We start from the raw sequence: 23578 nt of genomic DNA, 5'->3' as shown, positions 1-23578 counted from the left end.
AATAAATGTTCAAATGCATGACACTTCATGCATAAAGTGTCGAATATATACTGTATATTTGACACCTTAATGCCTAATGTGTCATATTAAGACATAATGCATTGTTCATTTGACATATATTTTTCTAACATGAAAAATATATAATTTTTCTAACACAAACCCGATGCGGAATTCGGGTATAAAGATGAGACTGATGAAGAAGACGATGTTCTGTTAATACAAGGTATGGATTGAATGGATTCCTTTTTCCCTATATGGCTAAGATGACAACCATCATAGTTCTTTTATCTCTTTCCGCAAAGAACAATTGGCATCTCCACCAATTAGACATTACAAATGCTTTCCTTAATGACATTACAAATGCTTTCCTTAATGGGGATCTACATATGGAAGTATACATGAACTTACCTCCCAATTTTCTTAGTTTTTTAGTTCCTAGATCTAATTGACCATAAGCAAGGTTTATTGGAAACGTTCATTCTAAAGCATCAAAGTAAGATTGCAAATTCAAAGCTTCCAGACTCTCCAACAGAAGTCTTTAAATTGCATTATATGTTCTCACTAAATCAAACAGGCAATGGAATTCAAAACTTACTTATCCCTTACTTATTTAAGGATTTGATCAGCTGACCAAAAGAACTGGATCCACCTCCATAGCTCTTTTGATATATGTTGGCGCTGTAATCTTGGCCATCAAATCTCTTTAAGATATTGATGATATCAAGCACTATCTTCATTAAATTTTCACTATCAAAGACTTGGGTATATTCAAGTATTTCTTGGGCCTTGAAGTAGCTAGATCAGCTAAGGGAATTAATATACTTCAAAGAAAGTATACTCTTCATTTGATGTAGGACGACACTAGCTTTCTTGCTTCTACACCAGTCTCTACACCAATTTTTCCGAGCACCGCATATCATTTTCCATATTAAGCAATCACCAGTCTAGAAGAAGAGCTAATACTGAAAGTTGTGTTCTATTTGGTGATTCTTTTATACGCTGGAGATCAAAGAAGCAATCCACTTTTTTGAGACCCATCTTAGAAGCTCTTACTGGTGAATTACAGTGGCTTTTTAATCTTTTGGATGATCTTAATCAGCTTGTTTGTTTGACCATTTCCCTTTACTGTGATAGCTTGCAAAGAATACATTATTTCATGAAACGATCAAGCATACTGAGATTGATTGCCATGTGGTCAGGGAGAAACTTTAATCAAATCTTATTCATTTATTACCTATTCCGAGCTCAAATCAACTTGCAAAATGTTTCACAAAAGTCCTTGCTCATGTTGTTTTTCACTTGACTATATCCAAGCTTGACATATATGATATATTGTCGACCCTTTGATAATTAATATACATGTTGGACTAAAAATTTATTAATTATTAGAATTATTCATTTATTGAATACTTTATAAGACGCAATATTCAAATTGGTTCCCTACAATTTTATTAATTATTAGAATTATTAATTTATTGAGTATTAATTATCAGAGGAAGTATTCTATTGATGCTGACTTGGCAATCTGCCAACTCAGCTTTGATCACAGACTTTTCTTGTGCCCCTATTTGCAGGTCGCAACTGTCGGAGTAGCAGTTTCTAATTCTGTTACAAGATGATGATTACTGATTCTATTGAAAGGGTTATAGTTGTCTGTTTTTTTTTTTTAGCTAGATTTTCTTTTCATTGCTATGTATTACTGTATAGCTGGTATGTATGAGAATATATTGATCAATTAAGCTATTTTTTTCTATTCTCTAAAAATTAACAATAATACTAACCTTTAGTCCTTGCATAAGTGTCTATATTATCGTATTATAGTTCATCTCCTCAATCTTCATTGCTTCATTATTGAACCTCTCAAATGTTAATTCTTAGATCTCTGCACACATTAAAAAAATTTAGAAGTACTAATATCACATCAAAGCCTACATGGATTTCAAGATCATCCAACTTGAGGACAAGAAATGTCTTATCATGCATATGTAAAAAGCAAGAGACCGAAGGAAAAACAAAAAAGTAAACGAACAAGAAAATAAAGGTCCCATATTTTTATCGTCCGAACAAAAAAACTACTATGTTTTAAGTCTTTGAGATGCTACAACTTTTAAGATTGTCTGTTCCTTCTGTTGTCTCATTCACCAAACTAAAGCTTCATATCCTTCCAAAATTCACTACCAGACATAACAATGTCCAATTGCTCCTCATCTCCACCTGTATCATTTTAACCTAATCTCTTTTCTTAATCAAATTTGATCCTAATCTAACTTTTATTATGTATTTACTACGTACACTAGGAGACAGCCAGTCCATTATTAGCTTTATCTTATATTCTTATTTCCTAATGTGACTCATGTCAAATGTATTTATATAATACCGATACATAAACAACTAAACATAAACTTTTTTTTTTATTTTCTATTTTTCACCAGCTTATTTTATTTTTGATTCTAAAAGCCTTTGATCCATAGCTACCATGGCTACTGTCTCTGAAGCTTATCAAGACAAAAATTTCTACCCTCATAATCTCCCCCAAATCATCCCTTTAGACTTTGATGCAATCCAAACACTACCCGAATCCCATGTTTGGCCGGAATCCGATGATTTTCAGTTTAACGACGTCGGTCAGTTATCGGTACCCACTATCGACCTTGAGAAGCCAGATGTCGGAAACCTAATAGGGCATGCATGTGAGACATGGGGTGCATTCCAAGTTATAAACCATGGAATTCCCTTAGAATTACTGCATGAAGTTGAGTCGGAAACTAGACGGCTTTTTTCTCTTCCGTCGAGGCAAAAGTTGAAGGCGTTAAGATCACCTGGTGGCGCCACCGGATACGGCAGAGCTAGAATATCTCAGTTCTTTACAAAGTACATGTGGCATGAAGGTTTCACCATTATGGGTTCGCCTGAAGGTCATGCTAGACTACTTTGGCCTCATGACTATCGACGGTTTTGGTAAGTGGGCTGTGGCAGTCTTTCATGCACTTCCATGCACGTACTTGTAGGGTATAGTCTGCAAATATCATCTCCCATTTAAATACTTTAAAAAGATATATTTACATTCAATATTAGTATTTAAGCTATAATTTAAGTAATGAGATATGGGTTATATGTTTATTGATGATTTATAAATCACTCTAAATATGTGTCAATCATTCAACTAGTGGTGTATATATAATATATGGTAACTATTATGTTCTATATTAACAAATTGATCTCTATAGTTACAAAAACAAATCTTATTCACGTCTATAAATACACGTTTAAGATATAATGTAGCCAAATATAAATTTTAGAAAGATAAGGGGAAATGATAATTTTTTTTAAAAATTTCTTTCATTTGCTTCAAAACATGATATTTAGTCATTTTTCTTCAATATACAAGAGGTTGATTTTGAATTGGTAATCAAGGTTTTTATATTCAATTTCGAAATAGCAATACTTAAAATAAGAATCTTTACAATAAAAAAGTTAGAAACATTAAATTTTAGATTAGTGATTATTAACCTAGCTAGCTACATATTAAATTTCTTTTAGTAAAAAGAGTTAATTGTCTATTTGTTTTGTCATTGACCATGAAATATAAAGCAGTGACATAATGGAAGATTATGAGAAGAAACTGAAGGAGCTAGCCAGGACCCTAATGCAAATAATCTTCGACTACTTGGCCATATCCGAAGAAGAATCGAAACGGGTTGGTTCAGCAATAGGGTCAAAGGCTCCAATTCAGCTGAACTCATATCCGTACTGTCCGGACCCAGATCGAGCCATGGGTCTAGCCCCACATACAGACACTTCACTGCTGACCATACTGCATCAGAATTCAATAAAAGGGTTACAAATATTCAAACAAGGAGTTGGGTGGATTTTAGTAAATCCTACAAGTGGTGCCCTGGTAGTGAACGTGGGTGACTTGTTGCATATTATTTCAAATGCTAAGTTTCAAAGTGTGGTTCATCGTGTAGTAATGAAAGAAGCTAAACAACAAAGGTTGTCTGTAGCTTATTTTCATAGTCTAGCTTCTGATTTCGATGTTTTTCCTATGGGTTTGTGCTGTGGACAGAGTCCATTTTATCGGTCTGTATCGGTGGCAGAGTATCTCGGCATTAAGGCTAACAATATTGACAATCCATTGTCTTTCGTTAGAATTTAATTATTTGTCTTTGTGCACCAAGAAATTATTAAATATATGTTATTAATTAATAATAGTGTGTTCTATAATGTCTACTTAATTAGCTCTAAAATAAAACGAATTATTTTTATGACAAAGATGATCTATACAAGCTAAGCTACACTTAATGAAAAGCTAGAATAAAGCTAATTAGACCATGTTTGATTCATTGGAATGTAATGATGATGATTGCACTTAATTTATTATAAATTTATTAAGTTTTGTTACATTAATTTGCATTTCATTATGATGGATCAAACATAATGGCCTTGTTTTTGTAATTATTCGTTCCATTTTTTAAGTTCCAAAAGAGACAAAAGATGACTTGGTCATTTCCCCTATTGCTGTACGAATAGGGATATTAAACTTATTCGATCATTGAACTTTAAACTTATTCGATCATTGAACTTACCTATTATTACAAAAAAATATTAAATTTTATTTTGTTATAAAAAAGTCACTGAGTTGGGGCTCATTCATATAAAACAACGTCGTTTTTACTGACGTGGCAAGCCAAAATTACAAAAAAGAACACAATTCAGTGATCTTTTTGTAATAGAAGGTATGAGTCAGTGACTTTTTTACAATTCACGAAAAGTTCAGTATTCTTTTTGCAACAATATAAACTTTTTTGTAATAGAAGATATAACTTGGTGACCATTTTGTAATAATATAAAATTTAATATTTTTTTATAATAATAAGTAAGTTCAGTGACACTGTGAGTTTATATGCACCGTTGTTAGGATATTAAACTCCTTCAGTTATTGAGTTATTCACAAATTACAAAAAGTATAATGAGTTAACTTTCATTACAAAAAGGTCACTCAGTTATGATTTTATTATAACGGAAGTCACTGTTTTTGAAAAATGTTTAAAATGCAGCGTTTTAACTTACATGGCATATGCCAAAACTATAAAATGAGGCATAGTTCGGTTTTTTTTTTTTTCAACAAAAGATATAATTCAATACGTTCCTCTTTGTATTCACGATAAACTAGTGAATTTTATTTGTAATAAAATCATAGTCAGCCAATGATATAATGACACAGCCATTGTACATGCTGATAAGTGCCAGTTCGTAACTGAGCCCTTTTTTTCTAACAGTAAACTCTAAAGAAGGTAGAAGAATTGACACCGAGTTACGTGCATAAATTTGTTGGGATTGATTGCTAGACTGTCCCATTTCTATACACAAATCACCAAACTCCTTACAAAGAATTATTCAAAAAGTCCAATCTTCATGTTTTGACATGATACTATATGGATTATGCAATCCGATTTTTATTGGGTTTTATTACCTTAATATTCAATTCTTTTGTTTATTTTTTTACAACATTTAGAACATTACATTATAAATTTATATCATTTCAGATTTTGGTTATATTATATAATAATAATAATAACTCTACACATATTAGGCCATTGTATTGGTCAATTGTAGAAAAACAAAACAAACTTTAATAATTTTCTAATAAACTAGTTTGTCATGTGCGGTACGTAGTTTATATTTTTTAATTTTTAATTTATCATGATTTATATATAAAATTGTTGAACATGATTTTTTAATATATATTTATATTTGTGATTTTTTATATAATATTTTAAATATAGAATTGAAAAATTTAAAGTTACACTCAAAATTTATCTATTTTTATTCTAGATCACATAAACATGGTTAATTAATATAGTAATTGCCATTGTGATATGTTAATATATTATTTATGCACAATAATAAATATAAAAGAAGTAGAATATATATTTATGTAATAAAATCATATACATACAATTTTTTGAATTAATAAATATTTATAATTCAATACTTACATTTTAGATTTTTGAACGTGATACTTTAATTTTATAATCATTGTGATTTATATTTGAGATTGTTGCACACATATATGTTTTTCTCTTTTTATATTTATTATGATTTAAATTTGATATTATTTAAATATAAAATTTGATAATTAAAAATTAAATCAATAATATAAATAAGCTAATACATATTATATTATTTAGAGATTACAATATTGTATATTTAATTATAAAAAATATATTTTTGTCCATAGATGTTTTCCACTAATACATATGTTATAGATTTATAAATACAATTCTTTATTTATATATTTTTTTTTTTGATATATGGTCATTTGGTCATTTCTTGAACAACTCAAGACTGCATGAGCAAGCGTAAAGAAAAGGGTGTCTTTTTAATTTTTATAAGGTAAAAAATGTCTTTCAATCAAATTTAAAATATTGCATATCAAATTATGATTTGGATATCAGTCTCCTAAAACGATGAATAAATTACTCTGATATTTAAGACATATTGCATAACTCACACTTGCACTCTTCTTCTGTTAAATATCATCTTCATTTCGTTTCCACTAATATTTTAATCCTCCAATTTTATATTTGATGTTAGTCAATTACGCCAAATGATTTAATTAATATAACTAAATTTTAGCTTAATCTTTGCATTTATTTTTAATATAAATATTAACAGATATTATACTTTTAAGAGTTAGTGACTTGATGAATCTAACACACAAAACACTTATTTTTATTTTTATTAATTTTCAATTATTTTTATTTCTTACTACTCTTACTTTTAAACACTAAAAAAACTTTATAAAAAATAATAAACTTATTTCCAAAAAAAAAGTTAAAAAAAGTTAATTTTTTTAAAACATTAAGAAACAAATAAATAAATAAAATTTATTGAACCATTGAATATCATAAAATAAAATAAAATAAAATATATTTTAGTTAAAATAAATTAAAGAACTAAATTAAAATTTAATTTTACTAATTAAATCTTTTGAGTTAATTACTAGAACAAGATGATTAAAATTTTAACGGAAATAAAAAATGAAAAATAATAATCTTTTTTTAACAAAGGTTATATTTCATTGAATGTAATGAAAAATACACAAATGAATAACTCCTCAACAGACTTGAGTGAGCCATTCCATAACAAAATGATGAGACCTGCAGAAGCAGTCATCGATAAGGGCTCTTTTTGCCACCAAATGGGTACCCAATTACATTTACCGTTAACATATTGAAATCTAATTTCCGAAAATCGGGAAACTAGATTGAATATGTCTTCTAAAACTACTCTGGCATCTCTGTCGTCACTAGAGTAGGCATTAGTAGCATTTATCAATACTTGACAATCTTCCTCGAAGATTACTGCAGTAAGTCCTGTTGATAACACCTCCTCCATTGATGTCCGAAGCGCCAAAGCCTCTATAACCAGTGGTATCACCATGCCAATAAACCGCCTAGCCCCAGCAAAGATTATGCTACTTGCAATATCACTAACAACAAAACCAACTGCACCTATTCTTAAATTCATATCAATAGCACCATCAATATTATTTAATTATAAAACAAAAAAGACGCCAACGTAAACTATGTTATATATAAGAGGTATCAAAGTAATTTGCTCTAAAAGAATCATAATCATTTCAAAATGGAAAAGATGGCTGGCTAAAATTTGGGAATCCCTGTACTATTCACTTTTTTTTATCTAATCCATGTACTATTTATTCACTCTTCTAAGTCACTCTATATACCTTTTTCTGTTTAAAAGGTCTTTTTATAATGTAATGAAGAGAGTGGGAATCACTCCGTTTCTGCGAGTGTTAGGAAAATAATACATCTACATCAGTAACAAACAATGTAGTTTTATAAATTAAAACATCAGCAACAAACGATGTAGTTTTATAAATTAAAACATCAGCAACAAGTGATGTAGTTTTATAAATTAAAACATCTGCAACACACGCGGAATACATGTAATTTTTCTATTTTTTTTCTTTCCTCAAAAAGGTGCTCATCTTCTTTGATTTCTAAACAATGAAAGATTCTACTTCCTCTCACAATACAAACACAGCAACACCAAACTCTCTCTCTCTCTCTCTCTCTCTCTCTATATATATATATATATATAAATCAATTCCTCCATTTGCAATAAATCCCTAAGAAACTTTTGATTTAAATCTTTACAATTTTTTTATTCATATCCGATCTCAATAATTTCAAACCACTTTAAATGAAAAGGAATATTTAATATTTATATCTAAATAAAAAGGGAATCAAAATCATCTAAACTAAGCAATTTAATCAATTTTTAAGTAAAGTATTCAAGAAACTACTTAGAAGTGTAATCATCTTTAACATGAATAACCCAAAACCCTTCGAGTTTCAGTGCCCCCTTGATCTCTGATGCCATATTCAATGGCGGGAACACTTTAGCAAAACAACCTTGCTCGTGTAGAGATCTCCCGCAACGGGCCCGCTACTTAAATATATAGTGCTATTCCAGGTAATGAAAGAAAAGGAAAAAAAGAAAGAAAGAATCTAACTATGCCATTACCGGAAATAATCGAAGTGGGCTTTGTGGGTTTTTCTTGATTTTGTTTTAAACAGATGGAATGAAAGAAATCAAATTAAATGAAGAGTTGTGTTTAGGGAAGAAGATGAACAGAGTGTGGAGAGGGTGACTGGTTTAACCGGTAAACAACATAAATATTTCTATCGTGGCTTTATTTATTTTCTGGTTAGAGCACATGGCTTCATCAAGGTAAAAACTCTGTTAGGCAGATGAAGTGTGAATACACGCTCTGTCCATTCCGTTAAAAAGGGATTGTTTAAACCAAAAAAAGGTATGCAGAGGGACTTAAAAGAGTGAAAAAATAGTATAAGGCCCAGATAAAAAAAAAGGTGTAATATAGGGACCTCCAGATAAGTTTAGCCAAGATGGATAACTAGATTAACCCTTGTTTTAAATTGTGTTCAATATCATTTCAACAACTTAACTGAGACCACTTTACATTGAAAACATAACATGCAAAGCCCAGAAAGAATCATTGTTTCAGCCAACCAAAATTTCCAATGCACATCCCTTGTTTCAACATGGAGTGTCTACGTGCAACGGTTGGGTCACATCATTTTTACAACAAATCAATGAATATATTGGCGATATTGAAAAATTAATCATTGATTTTTTTTTATCATTAAATATTCTAATAGTGCAAACGTCTCATTGATTTGTTGCACGTGACACAACCGTTGTCGAGTGTAATTTTTCTTCAACGTGTTAGCCTTGCATCCATAGATGTTTCAAACAGACCTTTGGCTCTTAAGTCTCTCATTCTTTGCACATTCCTCCTACAAATTGAGAGCTTCATTAACAAATACTAAAAGCTGCAACTGCAATAATGCCTATGCATGTCTTGTAAAGCAGGAAAAATGCCATTTGCATCCATAATCACCACAATAAGCTAAGTAGAAAGAAATCAAACAGCAACTACAAGATTTTGAAATGTAAAATAATTGCTATCAGATATTTCAAGAATGTTGAAAATCAAATATTTTCTCTTAGAATTTTAGCGTTGTTTATGTTGCTATATATAGTATTTGGAATAATGAGAGCATAAATTACCTGAAAATCTTTTTTGAGAGAATAATAATGTCTCTGCTCTGCCATTGCTGCAGCATACCTCTTCTTCAAGGCATCACAAGCTTTCTGCTCTTCCTGAAGCCCAACTTGGACCTTTTGGAGCTTCTATAAGATTGGATTCAGAACAGATTACGGTGCACAATTCATTCAAAAAAATAAGCAGTGATTGATGGGATAAGTTGTCTGACTCTGAATATTTCAATCTGTTTTAACTAAGCTATAAAGGCCAAAGAATTATTCCATTACTTGATTATTTTTTTATTGTATGAACGGCCAGTGGAAGTACTTAAAATACAATATGTTATGGTCCCGCAAATAGGATCTCGTCACGGGTCTGTTCGCCGGGAAATCTGCTAGATTTCCTTTGTTTCCTCCTTTCTTCGAGCGACCTATTACTAATGAAAAAGAGACTTTCTCTTTTCAAACTTTAATTGAATTTATTGATTCATTTATTATTCTAAATTCCTTCTCTTTAAATAGAGAAGAATCCTTTCGTGATTACAATAGGTAATCTAAAAGAGTCCTAATTAGAATACGTATCTAAAAAAATCATATTCTAATAATAAAACATATACTATTACTAGATAAGAAATAAATTAAACTACTTCCTAAATAAGTCTAAGACATATTTATTTACTAATTAAATATTTAATTTAAGCTAAGATATAGGAATATATTATGGCAGCTTACAGCTATCATAACATTACTCCCTTCTTGGACTAAGAGCTTGTCCTCAAGCTCTGATCTAACCAATCAGGTGGTTTCCTCTTCCTCCGGGTCGTATAATAAAAGGTAAAAATGTTTCCTGAAGAGTAAAGTGCATCACAATTAAAACATCGTCCTCTTGCTCTTCGATTTGACATCTCAGCTTTTGTCAAAAGCTTAATTGGTGGAGTAACAATCTCACTTCCTATGTTGGGAGCTGATTCAAAATTCTCGCCTTGTGTTTTTTTTTCTTGGCAAGTTGATGAAGATGGGGCTGCCCATGCGATTGGAGATCGCCCTACACTGATGCTTCCATAGTTGAATTGTATTTTTCTTTCACTAGCTCGCACTAAATTCACAGCCACAACCAGATTTGGGGGATCTTGTATCTCCACATAAATCAAAGGTTTCTCTGTTCCATTATCTGAAGGAAATTCCAGCTTGGAGTATTTTGGAACAATTGTTGTTCCACAGTGATTTGCTGGCTGTTCTTCTCCACTTATCTTTTGGATATTGCAACCTGACCCAGCCTCACTAATCTGCCCCTTTTCTTTGACTGAAAATTGTAACTCCAACATCTGTTGTATTGCCTTGACACTCTCGCGTAATTCGCGAATCTCCTGACTCACTCTCTGTTCTAAATCTTCGACTTTGCTTGCTAATTGGTTCTGATCAGCCATGACGACCGGCTTTGATACCAAATTGTTATGGTCCCGCAAATAGGATCTCGTCACGGGTCTGTTCGCCGGGAAATCTGCTAGATTTCCTTTGTTTCCTCCTTTCTTCGAGCGACCTATTTCTAATGAACAAGAGACTTTCTCTTTTCAAACTTTAACTGAAATTATTGATTGATTTCTTATTCCAAATTCCATCTCTTTAAATAGAGAAGAATCCTGATTACAATAGGTAATCTAAATAGTCCTAATTAGAATAGGAATCTAGAAGAATCCTATTATAAAATATAAACTATCACTAAATAAGAAATAAATAAAACTACTTCCTAAATAAGTCTGAGACTTATATTTATTTGCTAATAAGTAGAATAACTAAAGACTTAAACTAAAAGATAGGAATTTATTATGACAGCTTACAGCTATCATAACATTACTCCCTTCCTCGATTAAGAGCTTGTCCTCAAGCTCTGCTCGAACTAATTTAGGTTGTTTCCTCTTCATCCGGGTCGTATAACAAGAGGCAAAAAAGTCTTTTGCATTTATGCCCATTTGAGTAAAGTTCATCACAATTGAAACATTGTCCTTTCGCCCTTCGTTCTGACATTTCAGCTCTGGTCAAACGCTTAATTGAGGGTGCAGCAACTCCGCTTTCCATGCTAGATGATGATATAAAATTATTGCTTTGTCTTTTTTGTTCTTGGCTAGTTGCTGAAGGTGTAGCTATTTCAAATGGCTTTTGGGCTGCCATTGAGATAGGAAAATTCTTTTCTGTTATTCCATAGTAATTTTGTATCTTTCTCTCAAAAGCTCATGCATAGTTCATTGCTGTCACCAAGTTTGGAGGATTTTGCATTTCCACATCGACTCGCAATGCCTCTGTCAAACCTGCAGTAAACATATCTACCTGTTGGTCTGGACGAACTGAGGTTGCTCTTGCCAGAAGGGTTTGAAATTGACTTTGATATTCTTCCACCGTTCCTACTAGTTTGAGATTGATTAGCTCTCCTAGCGGGTTGCTACTTAATGGAGGTCCAAACCTCAAAAGACAATAGGATTTAAATTGTTCCCATGCAATCCTCGGCTCCTCTTGCTCAAGTCTGTAAAACCACAATTGAGCTTCACCTGTCATATGGAAGGCTGCCAAACCAACTCTCTCTCTCTCATCAGTTTTTTGGTTGGAGAAGAATTGTTCACAGCGATATAGCCATCCTAGAGGGTCCTCTTTCCCATTGTAAGAGGGAAACTCCAGTTTAGAAAATCTGGGTACAACTGATGTTCCAAAAACTTTTATTGGCTGCCCGGCTAAATTTTGGCTATTGCTTTCTGACACAACTTCGTTATCGCGTACCTTTTCTTTGCCAGAAAATTGCAGCTCCAATATCCGTTGTATTGCCTTGACACTCTCGCGTAATTCGCCAATCTCCTGACTCATTCTCTGTTCTAAATCTTCGACTTTGCTTGCTAATTGGTTCTGATCAGCCATGACGACCGGCTCTGATACCAAATTGTTATGGTCCCGCAAATAGGATCTCGTCACGGGTCTGTTCGCCGGGAAATCTGCTAGATTTTCTTTGTTTCCTCCTTTCTTCGAGCGACCTATTTCTAATGAACAAGAGACTTTCTCTTTTCAAACTTTAACTGAAATTATTGATTGATTTCTTATTCCAAATTCCATCTCTTTAAATAGAGAAGAATCCTGATTACAATAGGTAATCTAAATAGTCCTAATTAGAATAGGAATCTAGAAGAATCCTATTATAAAATATAAACTATCACTAAATAAGAAATAAATAAAACTACTTCCTAAATAAGTCTGAGACTTATATTTATTTGCTAATAAGTAGAATAACTAAAGACTTAAACTAAAAGATAGGAATTTATTATGACAGCTTACAGCTATCATAACATTTGTTATGGTCCCGCAAATAGGATCTCGTCACGGGTCTGTTCGCCGGGAAATCTGCTAGATTTCCTTTGTTTCCTCCTTTCTTCGAGCGACCTATTTCTAATGAACAAGAGACTTTCTCTTTTCAAACTTTAACTGAAATTATTGATTGATTTCTTATTCCAAATTCCATCTCTTTAAATAGAGAAGAATCCTGATTACAATAGGTAATCTAAATAGTCCTAATTAGAATAGGAATCTAGAAGAATCCTATTATAAAATATAAACTATCACTAAATAAGAAATAAATAAAACTACTTCCTAAATAAGTCTGAGACTTATATTTATTTGCTAATAAGTAGAATAACTAAAGACTTAAACTAAAAGATAGGAATTTATTATGACAGCTTACAGCTATCATAACATTACTCCCTTCCTCGATTAAGAGCTTGTCCTCAAGCTCTGCTCGAACTAATTTAGGTTGTTTCCTCTTCATCCGGGTCGTATAACAAGAGGCAAAAAAGTCTTTTGCATTTATGCCCATTTGAGTAAAGTTCATCACAATTGAAACATTGTCCTTTCGCCCTTCGTTCTGACATTTCAGCTCTGGTCAAACGCTTAATTGAGGGTGCAGCAACTCCGCTTTCCATGCTAGATGATGATATAAAATTATTGCTTTGTCTTTTTTGTTCTTGGCTAGTTGCTGAAGGTGTAGCTATTTCAAATGGCTTTTGGGCTGCCATTGAGATAGGAAAATTCTTTTCTGTTATTCCATAGTAAATTTGTATCTTTCTCTCAAAAGCTCGTGCATAGTTCATTGCTGTCACCAAGTTTGGAGGATTTTGCATTTCCACATCGACTCGCAATGCCTCTGTCAAACCTGCAGTAAACATATCTACCTGTTGGTCTGGACGAACTGAGATTGCTCTTGCCAGAAGGGTTTGAAATTGACTTTGATATTCTTCCACCGTTCCTACTTGTTTGAGATTGATTAGCTCTCCTAGCGGGTTGCTACTTAATGGAGGTCCAAACCTCAAAAGACAATAGGATTTAAATTGTTCCCATGCAATCCTCGGCTCCTCTTGCTCAAGTCTGTAAAACCACAATTGAGCTATCATAACACAATATTCCAAAATCTGATGGCTTGAATATAGACTACTCATGAAATGAAAATAATTAACCCTTGGTTCTGGAGTAAGTCCAGCTAGATGCATATGTGACAAACAAAGAGTTGATAGATTGAGCCTTTTGCATCTATATTTGTCAAAAACTTAAAGCAATGGAATACTAGAGGCATAGCACACAAGTTGATGCCTGATGGAATAAAAAGCCTTCAAGATCTAATTATGCGGCATCTTTTTCCTATTACATTATCTTTATGATCTAGTGAAGTTATCTGAGTACTGCATATCTCCTTCCTTAACACATGCAAGAGAGGATCACAATTACCTGTTGGCTTCCCTTTACAATTCCTTCCATGGAATTAATCAGCTTCATGCGACCATCAGTACTTGCAATAGCATCCTGGAACTGTAAAAATTGAAGGGTAAAGCGATTAGTAACAATCAATCAGTCATTGCAAATCACTTGTACAAACATTCTAGCATAAATTCTAAGTCTTTTGGTACAGCACATATACGAGTCCATTGCCGCAAAACAAAGGCAAATTAAAAAGCCAAGCAGAATTTTGACGAATGAGCAAAGCCATGAGTTAGAGTAAAGAGAATTTGCATATACCACTTTATGCTATATTCATATTGTACAATAACAAACAATACCATTACCCTTTCAACTAATTCAACTATGAAAGTTCACTAACATAAGTAACAAGAAAAATCAAATCCTACAATAGCACAATAATAACAACATAAAAGAGGCTAGAAATGAGAAAGGAAGTAAGAAAAAAAATCTTTGCCAAACAGGCCTTAGCATGTCATCATCCGTAAAAAGACCTACAGACTTAACACTTGAACAGATTCTCAATTGATTGTACCTGTGAACTAATTGAATTTAACAAGGAAGTTTCCTTCAGCATCAGTTCTTTAATCTCCAAAAGAGTATTATAAGTTGCATAATATTTGCGGGTTTGACGATGCTTTTCCTGTTCATTAGCAAAGCGAGAATACATGGTATTGTCATTGAAGGAACCAACCAAATGTAGATGTAGCTAAAAACTGGAACGTAAGGCCAGTCAACCACACATGGGATCTGAAACCTGGATGTGGGCATTCAGCTCTGAAAGTCGGCGTTCATACCTGAAAATGAAGCATCAGATTCCACTATTAAATTAGAAAGCAAGCATGATAATGGAAAGTACAAAACCTTATGATGAATAATTTATAAGAATTAAGAAATGGGAGATGGATATGAACCTTACAAAACAAATACTGTTAAACAGAAATTATAAAAGGCATTTGTTGCTCAAATGACAGTAAGCACCAATAAGATTGAGCTGCACTTTCATAAAAATAAAGAGCCCATAATAAAATAAATGATGTCCTAGGGCAGCTGAAAGTGAAGTTGCTAGAGGAAGGTAATGGCCTCTTTGAATAATTGAAGTGAAGTGGAATAACGATATTGCAACTTCAACTGAAATATGCTCAAGTAACAGACTATCGAGAAAAGTACCAATCATTTTTCACACGAACCAAAAAGAAAACATATTTGAACTTGAAGCAAAATAAAAATATTTAAAACATGACAGCTGAATTAAGGCAAAATGGAAGCCAATCAACATACTGAATTAGCTCAGGCTGAGTTGAAACATCACCAATCTGCCGCTTTACTGACATTACATCGCGTAATCGACATGCAAGTTCCTACGAGAACAAAATTACACATTCTGAATTACTAAAAGAATAGAAGAACAAACTAATCTAACTACCACATATAGACATGGTACTACACTAATAAGTACTAGAATAAATTAAAAGAATCAAGATTTTTCAAATAATCGCAGAATCATAATTACCTTCTTGAAAGAATCAAGAATCTTCGTAGAATGAGCAATAGCATAATCAAGATCACTATAAAGCTGTTGAGCAGCACATTTATTCTCTAATTCATAAACCTCAGCTTCCAACTTTGATTTCTTAGCGATACAATTAGCTTCCACATCAGATTCTTGCTTTTCTGAAACCTTTTACACCGTCAACATTTTATGAGAATTCAATCAATCAATAATTTTTTTTTAAATATGTTTTGCTGATTTCACCTGTAGTGACTGCAAAATTGGCAGCAATATTTGAACTGCTTCATCAGCACCTTCGCGTAATGGTTTCAATTGGTTCAGGAGATTGGTCTTCTTCTCATTCTGCAATTAAAGATATTTTTGAAACATGAATATCATCCAAATCGGCACTCAATTTCGCTATAGAATTGCAAATTTCTTCTTCTTCGTCTGATTTCGGAAACGCCATTGTTTTTTCGAAACTTCCGCAGGGTACTGGGCGTATTTTAGTTTGACTTTGAAATAACGCCTAGTAGCAAACGACGTTGCGTTTCGCGACTGCATTAAGAAATTTAGATAAACAAAGCGGGGCCATTTTTCTTTTTCTTTTTCTTTTTGGTAAAACAAAACATGACTACACAATAGTAAAGCGTGAACTTATTTAGAAATGGTTTAATTCAAAAAAAAGACCCGACCTTTTAGCCCCTTTTCACTTGCACCCTGACATTGCAATTTTATCTATATCACCCTAATTCGCATCTTTCGTTTTCAATTACACCCTTAAAAACTAAATTAACCTTTTTTTACTAGAAAAAATGTCAATTTGATCCTTCATTTTTAATTTATTTTCTGAAAACTATTTAATATACTAAAAGTGAAGGATCAAATTGACATTTTATAATTAGTAATAATATTTTAATATGTATGAGCTGTGCTACAAAATTTAGTTGTTAGAAATTAGAGAGTATTTATTAATGAGATACTATCTATAGGTAAAAATATTTTAATAATTTAAATAAGTGTTTTATTTAAGATGGGTTTTTTTAATTGTTTTTTTAAGATAAACTATTTCTTTCAAGGTTTTATATTTTTATTTAAATTAGATATTTAATATTTTTTCTTACGCTATTTTATCCTATAATTGTATTTGTTAAATTTTTATGGAATTGAGTTTTAATTAACTTCTTTGTTAACATATGGAACCTTCCTTCTATTTTGTTCTTTTATTTTTCATTGTCTTTTTAATTGGCCTTGATTTATCAAATTGTGTAATTTGTTCAAAATTAAAATGAATGTATTTAACTATATTTTGTATTTTTAGACTTTTTGAAATGAAATTTGTAGTCGAGAAATCGGGGATTGCACCCGAACATGTTAATTAGATTGACACACTCTTAACGAATACATCCTTGAATAGTATAAATGAAAAAGAAATACAAAGATCAAGAATTACAAACTAAGAAACTGGCAATTAAGTGAATAAAACGCACTATACTTGTTTGTAGAGAAGTTCTCTTTTCTTTTCTCAAATAGAAAACCCTAACTGTTAAGAGTTTTTCTTTGATTTTTTACTTCGATTTGTTGCTTCGATTGCCGTCAATTGATATCCTTTTTAATTTAATATCGCAATTTTGATAATTTTATGTTTAAAATCATATTTCCAGCAATAGATACATCATACGTGGTAAATTCGACATTTTAAAATACGAGGTATTACATTCAACATCATTGATCAGTCGTTATGCGTTTTGAGCGGTTTTTTCATGGTTCTTTATCCCGTTTTCACAATTTCGAGCAAAAATTACACAACCCTGGCCCAAATTTTCCTGGTCTCTAATTATGAGATGGGATTACGTATTCTTTCCTTTGAATCTCGATGTTGGCCAAGTGTGCTCGAGTAGCGTTTCTAGCCTTTTGTGCCATATGGTCCAAAAAAATTCTAAAATTATTTTATTACCTTTATTCAGGCCTCATGATATAACAGAGGGAAAACCATTACCGTTGTACTCTCATCGGATTCATCAAGGGATGATAATTTTAATGGATTAATAAGTCTGACTTCAGTTCTATGCATGGTCAAAGATGAGCATATTAGTGTTAAAACTAATACGTGAGCTCATTGTGACTAGTGTGGTTTCCGTCGGGTTGGATGGTTGTGGTGGGTATTCGCCAAACGAGCTACTTCTCCCGCACCTGATTTGTCTTGCTAGAAGTCATGACCTGACCAGCTTCTATAAATTTTGTTTCTTTTGCAGAAAGCTTTTTCTCATACACAATACAAATTAAAGGAGCCTAACTTCTTATGAGAGACCAATAAAACAATAGTTAAAATGCTAATCAAACGGTTGGGTTCGATGAGCACTATGATAATAAAGCCAGTTAAAGATGAAAGTCTATATAACCTAAGAGCTTTTGTATGTAGTAACAAAGAATCAGTCGAATGAATAAGTCATACTTCAAAATAGTAGATTTAGGAATACCAAGTAGAGTGTTGACAGGGTGATTTTCCGGTTTCGATCGGAAATCACCTCCTCTCCGCCCATAAATAAATAGATAACATATCGTTTTCCTCTTTATTGAATAGATCTCTACACTTTTATAACTCTCCGATATGGAGTTTATCCTTTTTTTAAAAGAATTTTTTTTTGAGTTTATGTTCATTTTGTGGTTTGTCTTCTTAGATCTTATGGATCTAAGATTTTATAGGGTTTTTCTATCTAATCTCATAGAATTTCATGAACAAAGATAATCGGAAATACTCAACTTCAACGGATCTAGCGGTTTCAAGGTCTAATCGGAAATGGATCATACTCAAGACCCCCGCACGCAACGGGACTTTGTTCCTATCGTTTGCGGCCCAAGATGGCAACCTTAGCGGGATCAACGGCTTGTTTTTTCTTATTTTCGATTAATATTTTGCTAGTTTTTTTGTTGTTGTATTTGTTTCTTTTTGTTGTTTATTAAGTCTTTGATAGATTAAAACTTGAAAGATCATATAGTTTTAATTTTGTGATATGACTTTTTAAATTGTACTTTGATCTTGTTCTAATGAATTCTATCTTTTGGAAAAAAAAGAAATAGAGTGTTGACAGCATATATATCATTTCATAATAATTTTGGGCAAATCCTAACAGGAATTTGTCTTAAGAGCCAAATTTTGGAGATTCAGTCTTCAATCTGACTCTTTGTTTTTTGACATAGATTTTTGGGTTCGAATCTTAGAATTTATTGTCCATCGGTTATCAACTCTTTTTTTATTTTTACAATCGATTAAATATTTTTATAAAATTCACTTAATTTTTATTTTTTTTACTTCAGTCAGTGAATTAGGTTGATTAATAAATATACTCCATTTTGAGCCAATCTGGATTAAAATCTGAAAGTAGTTGTGTAGTATAAATGCATTTGGAATGCACACAATTAAATTCATAAAGAGTGTGGTAGACTGGTAGTACTGGATTCCTTTACACAAAGCTGGACTAAAAATTAAATCTAAGAGTAAAATTGATGATAGGTTGATGGTATTGTATAATATATAATTCTAAATTAAAGACTAAGTTGGGTGAACCAACCAATTGAATGATTAATTTTTGCAAAAAAGTCCCTAGGAACTATTTAAATTGGCATAGGGGGAGAGTGAGGCATGTGAGTTTGCCGACTTTAGTTTCAAGTGTCAATCAACAAAATTCGTCTTATCACAATTTATTGTTTTTTGCTGCAGAACATCACCCACTTCACTTCATTATCCTCACCAAGTACACCCCTCCCATTACCATATCAATGACAAATAAGAGATTCGAATAATTACTAGGCTAAACTTATTTTAAAGTTCCTGAATTATATATTTTTGTTTATTAGGTTCCTCAATTTTTATTTGGCTTTCTCAAATTTCTAAACTTTTATTTTTTGGTTCATCAGATCCCTCAACTTTTATTTGACTTCATCAAACCTCTAAATTTTTGTTTTTTTTACTTCATTATGTCTTTAAATGGATCTCCCTTAAAGGACCTAATGAACTAAAAAAACAAAAGTTTAGGGATATGAGGAACACAAATAGAAGTTGAGGGACCTGATGAATCAAAAAATGAAAAATTAGAAATCTGAGAAAGCCAAATAGAAATTGAGGGATCTGATGAAACAAAATTGTATAGATTAGGAACCTCTAAATGAGTTTAGCCTAATTGCTACCCTTTCAAATTTACATTCGAGATCCCACACAGATCAATAATTTTCATATTAATAAAGGATAAATACTAAATGGTGCTTAAGATTATGTCAAATTAACTAAATATTTCCTTATATTTAGAAATCATTTTTTTAAGTTTGATCAAATTGACTAACATCGTCCATTCCTCCTCCTCTGACAGTTAACTATATTAATGGACTTGATTAAAATATCAAACTACCAAAAATAAAATCCATATTTTAATCAATATGATGAATGTATTAGAAAGACATTGAACACACCTTTAAAAATCGCCAATACTTTTCATATAAAAAAACTAATTAGACTCCTAATTTTATAATTAAAAGACTATATTTATTATGTTGTACTTTTTCTATATACATTATTTGAAATTTTTATTTCGGGTAAGCCCAATTAAATTATTGTAAAATAATTGATTTAAGTGTTTCAATTGTTATTTTATTTCATAATATGTGCTAATTATTTCTATAAAATAATATTAAAATAAGAGCAGATGTAGGTGAAATAGATAATAGTATATTGCATCAATTCACAGAGTTTCATCTTTGTTACATCTGATTTTTTTTTTATCTTTCAACCTTAATTCGTTTGTAATATACCTTATAAAATCATCAATTTTATCCAAATCCGCACCTTTCACTTTTAATTCCACTCTGAAACATCAAAATTCACACCTTTTGATTTCAATTATATCTTTAAGCATCAAATTGACTTATTTTCCGATACTTCACACTTTCACATATATATTAAATAGTTTTCAATGTTATAATTAAAACAAACAAACCATCTTCCTTAAAATTTCAAAATTTAATAATAAATATTGTTATGTTATAAAAGTCTACCTCCGCCCTCACCGCCTTTACTCTGCAAAATGAATTTGAAATGAATTTGATTAAATTTAAATAAATTTTTATATTATTTTTGATTTAAATTTTATCGGAAAAAAATAATGCGACCTTCCGATTTAAAACCACATCTGGTCGTCGTCATGGGAGGATGGCCTTACTTGATTCGTAATTATTCATTTTCCGGGAAATATATTTTTTAAGAAATAAATTATCCAGAGACGTAATTACTAAGGAAGTAGTAATAATTTGGCTTGATTTGTTGTTCAACTTTTTAGGAAGTTAATTTTCATTTTATCCATTAAATGACAAAATAATTAATGTCTTAATAAATAATTAAAATAATTAATTTAAAAATATTATTGTATTTTATAGCTACTTACTTAGAAAAATACAATTTATTTAGATTTTGCTAAGAAAATTATTTTTCTAGTTAAGGAAAAATTTGACTATTAACTTTTCAGAAAGTAAGACATATAAAATGAACCAAATAATTTTTTTGTCACTTTCAAAAAGTTTTATTTTTCTACTTAACTTACCCATAACCAAGTAAGTTTTTATCTAGATCCTACATTGTATTATTTATTTCATATACATTAATTATATACATTCCATATATAACTTCTTCATGGTTTCTCCATTCCATGCGTGGAAGAGAATTTTATATTTTTTAGAGAAGTGTTTATCCTACACAATGGATGTGTCACGTCATTTTTACAACAAATCAATAATTTTTTGCGATAAGGAATCTGTATTTATTGTTTATTTTTTTAGGGTTAATTCCATATAAAATCACCACTTTTACACGTTTTTTTATTTTAATCACGTCCTTTAAAAAGTGTCAAATAAAATCAGCATCTTTCATTTTTTTGCAAATCTATCATCGATGAGTAAAATTTGATGTATTTTTCCTCCCAAATAAATATTTTAATCTGACTAATGCCCTATTAACACACAAAATACATTCCTCTTACTATTTTCTTGTTGATTCCGGTTGTCGAGTAAATAAAGATACACTGAATTTTCACATTCGTGATAGATTTGCAAAAAAATAAAAGGTGGTGATTTTATTTGACATTTTTTAAAGGACGTGATTAAAATGAAAAAATATATAAAGGTGGTGATTTTATATGTAATTAACCCTTTTTTATCATTAAACATTTACATATGGCTAACGCCTTATTGATTTATTGCACGAATGACATGGCGCAACGGTTGCCTTATATAACTATTCTTTTTGGAGATACATCTATTTTTCCGAAGAGACAAATAACATATCATGACATAGTGATATCATATGTTAAGTGATTTATAACAATTTTATTCATAGTTAATTAATGAAGTTGTTTTATTAATTTTGTGTCATTGTTGTATTTAAACATTCAAATACTTCCTATAATTTAAATTATCATTTTAGTAAAATTATTTATATTTAAAATTGATATAAAATTACAATAACTCTATTATTATATAAGTTTCTTAAAAACTAATTGATTCATTAAAGATATTAGAGGTGGATATAATTAAAATAATAAATTGAAATAAATTAAATTTATATAAAAAATATTTAGATTAATTATAAAAAAAAGTCATTATTTTGATCATTTATTAATTTTATTGAACTAATTAATATTTATCTAGACAAGTGCCCTTTCTATGCATACTGTTTTCAAAATAAAGGGTCAATTTAATATCTAAAATTGTGGTACATAATTACATAATTTAACTATTTTAATCAATTAAATACAATACTCTCTATTTGTAGGTCAATTTAGAACAAAACTATCTATTTTTAGATTAATTAAGAAATTTCGGTCTTATATTAAGTTCATGTTGTATGATTCTATCTTTATTTGACCTAACAACATAGAGTATTGTTTTTAATAGATCAAAATTGATTAAAATCGATGAGAAGGAATTATTTGGCCATAAGTCACAAACCCATAGATCAAGTTGGTCTCTAATTTTTATTGAGCAAAGAGTCAATGCGCCGCTGAACTTGTGACACGAGGTCATTTAATCTAATTTGAATTTTTTTGAGCAACTAACCCCAAAACTCTTCATTTTTTGTCAGATTACCTGATAATTTATATTTTTATTGCAAAAAATAGATTTAAGATTTAAGATAATTTTATCGTATCCCTTACTTCCGATATTGTTGTAAAGAACAATAAAAGTATAAAATAAATAACTAAAATTTATAGAAAGCTAAATAAACATAGAGAATTTTAGAGTAAATTCACTTACACGATCATAACATGATTCTATGAACAATTATTAAGTCAAAGTGAATTTTGGATATCTATCAGATTCCTATTTTTCATCTTTTGGTATTTGATAGAAATGCAAAATATTATTTTATTTCTTCGGTATATATCATTTTGGTCAATTTATAGTTAATATCATCAAAATATATATATCATTTTGTTGGTGATTCATTGTCATGATCCATGGTAGGACGGTGGTGGACCTGAACCTGATTGGAAGATTCATGTATTAACACTAACAGGATTAGAGGCTAGCCTGTGCCCGATCTCTATCTCTCTAAAACTAGCTACCCTCTCGAAGGGCATTTTAGATTAGACAAAACATATTTATTGTTGAAAGAACTTAGCAATGAATCTATATATAAAAAGAATTAAATATTTTCATTTATTTTACGATATTTTA

At 30.9% G+C, this 23578-nt stretch overlaps 2 protein-coding genes across 3 annotated transcripts; one reads left to right on the top strand and one right to left on the bottom strand.

The window, feature by feature from the left end:
- The first annotated feature begins 2415 nt into the window (after positions 1–2415).
- Positions 2416–4209, top strand: LOC126664999 (gibberellin 3-beta-dioxygenase 1-like). Of its 2 annotated transcripts, none has more exons than XM_050357646.2 (2): positions 2416–2958; positions 3595–4209. In XM_050357646.2, exons 1-2 carry the CDS (start codon positions 2477–2479, stop codon positions 4154–4156), a joined length of 1044 nt encoding a protein of 347 aa, XP_050213603.1. In that variant the 5' UTR covers positions 2416–2476; the 3' UTR covers positions 4157–4209. The 2 variants fall into 2 exon arrangements, with proteins under 2 accessions (XP_050213603.1, XP_050213602.1); XM_050357645.2 differs by having other exon boundaries at positions 3592–4209.
- A 2960-nt stretch (positions 4210–7169) lies between these two features.
- Positions 7170–16325, bottom strand: LOC126672972 (uncharacterized). Its single transcript, XM_050366921.2, has 9 exons — positions 16268–16325; positions 16121–16224; positions 15878–16045; positions 15646–15725; positions 15122–15161; positions 14900–15007; positions 14356–14436; positions 9625–9747; positions 7170–7459 (listed from the first exon to the last, which is right to left on the bottom strand). The coding sequence occupies exons 1-9, from the start codon at positions 16323–16325 to the stop codon at positions 7325–7327; spliced, it is 897 nt and encodes a 298-aa protein (XP_050222878.2). The 3' UTR covers positions 7170–7324.
- Positions 16326–23578: the final 7253 nt, after the last annotated feature.

This window comes from Mercurialis annua, linkage group LG1-X (genome assembly GCF_937616625.2).
Source record: "Mercurialis annua linkage group LG1-X, ddMerAnnu1.2, whole genome shotgun sequence".
Classification (NCBI taxonomy): Eukaryota; Viridiplantae; Streptophyta; class Magnoliopsida; order Malpighiales; family Euphorbiaceae; genus Mercurialis; species Mercurialis annua.
The sequence above is the reverse complement of the archived record's forward strand: the minus strand, read 5'-3'. Positions and strand labels throughout refer to the sequence as shown.

Coding starts and splice junctions, on each gene's coding strand:
- LOC126664999 (XM_050357645.2), top strand. CDS start 2,477: ATGGCTACTGTCTCTGAAGCTTATCAAGACAAAAATTTCTACCCTCAT. Junction 2,959..3,591: donor CATGACTATCGACGGTTTTG/GTAAGTGGGCTG, acceptor TGAAATATAAAG/CAGTGACATAATGGAAGATT.
- LOC126672972 (XM_050366921.2), bottom strand. CDS start 16,325: ATGGCGTTTCCGAAATCAGACGAAGAAGAAGAAATTTGCAATTCTATA. Junction 14,437..14,899: donor TAAATTCAATTAGTTCACAG/GTACAATCAATT, acceptor CAATTTTTACAG/TTCCAGGATGCTATTGCAAG. Junction 9,748..14,355: donor TTGTAAAGGGAAGCCAACAG/GTAATTGTGATC, acceptor CCAATCTTATAG/AAGCTCCAAAAGGTCCAAGT.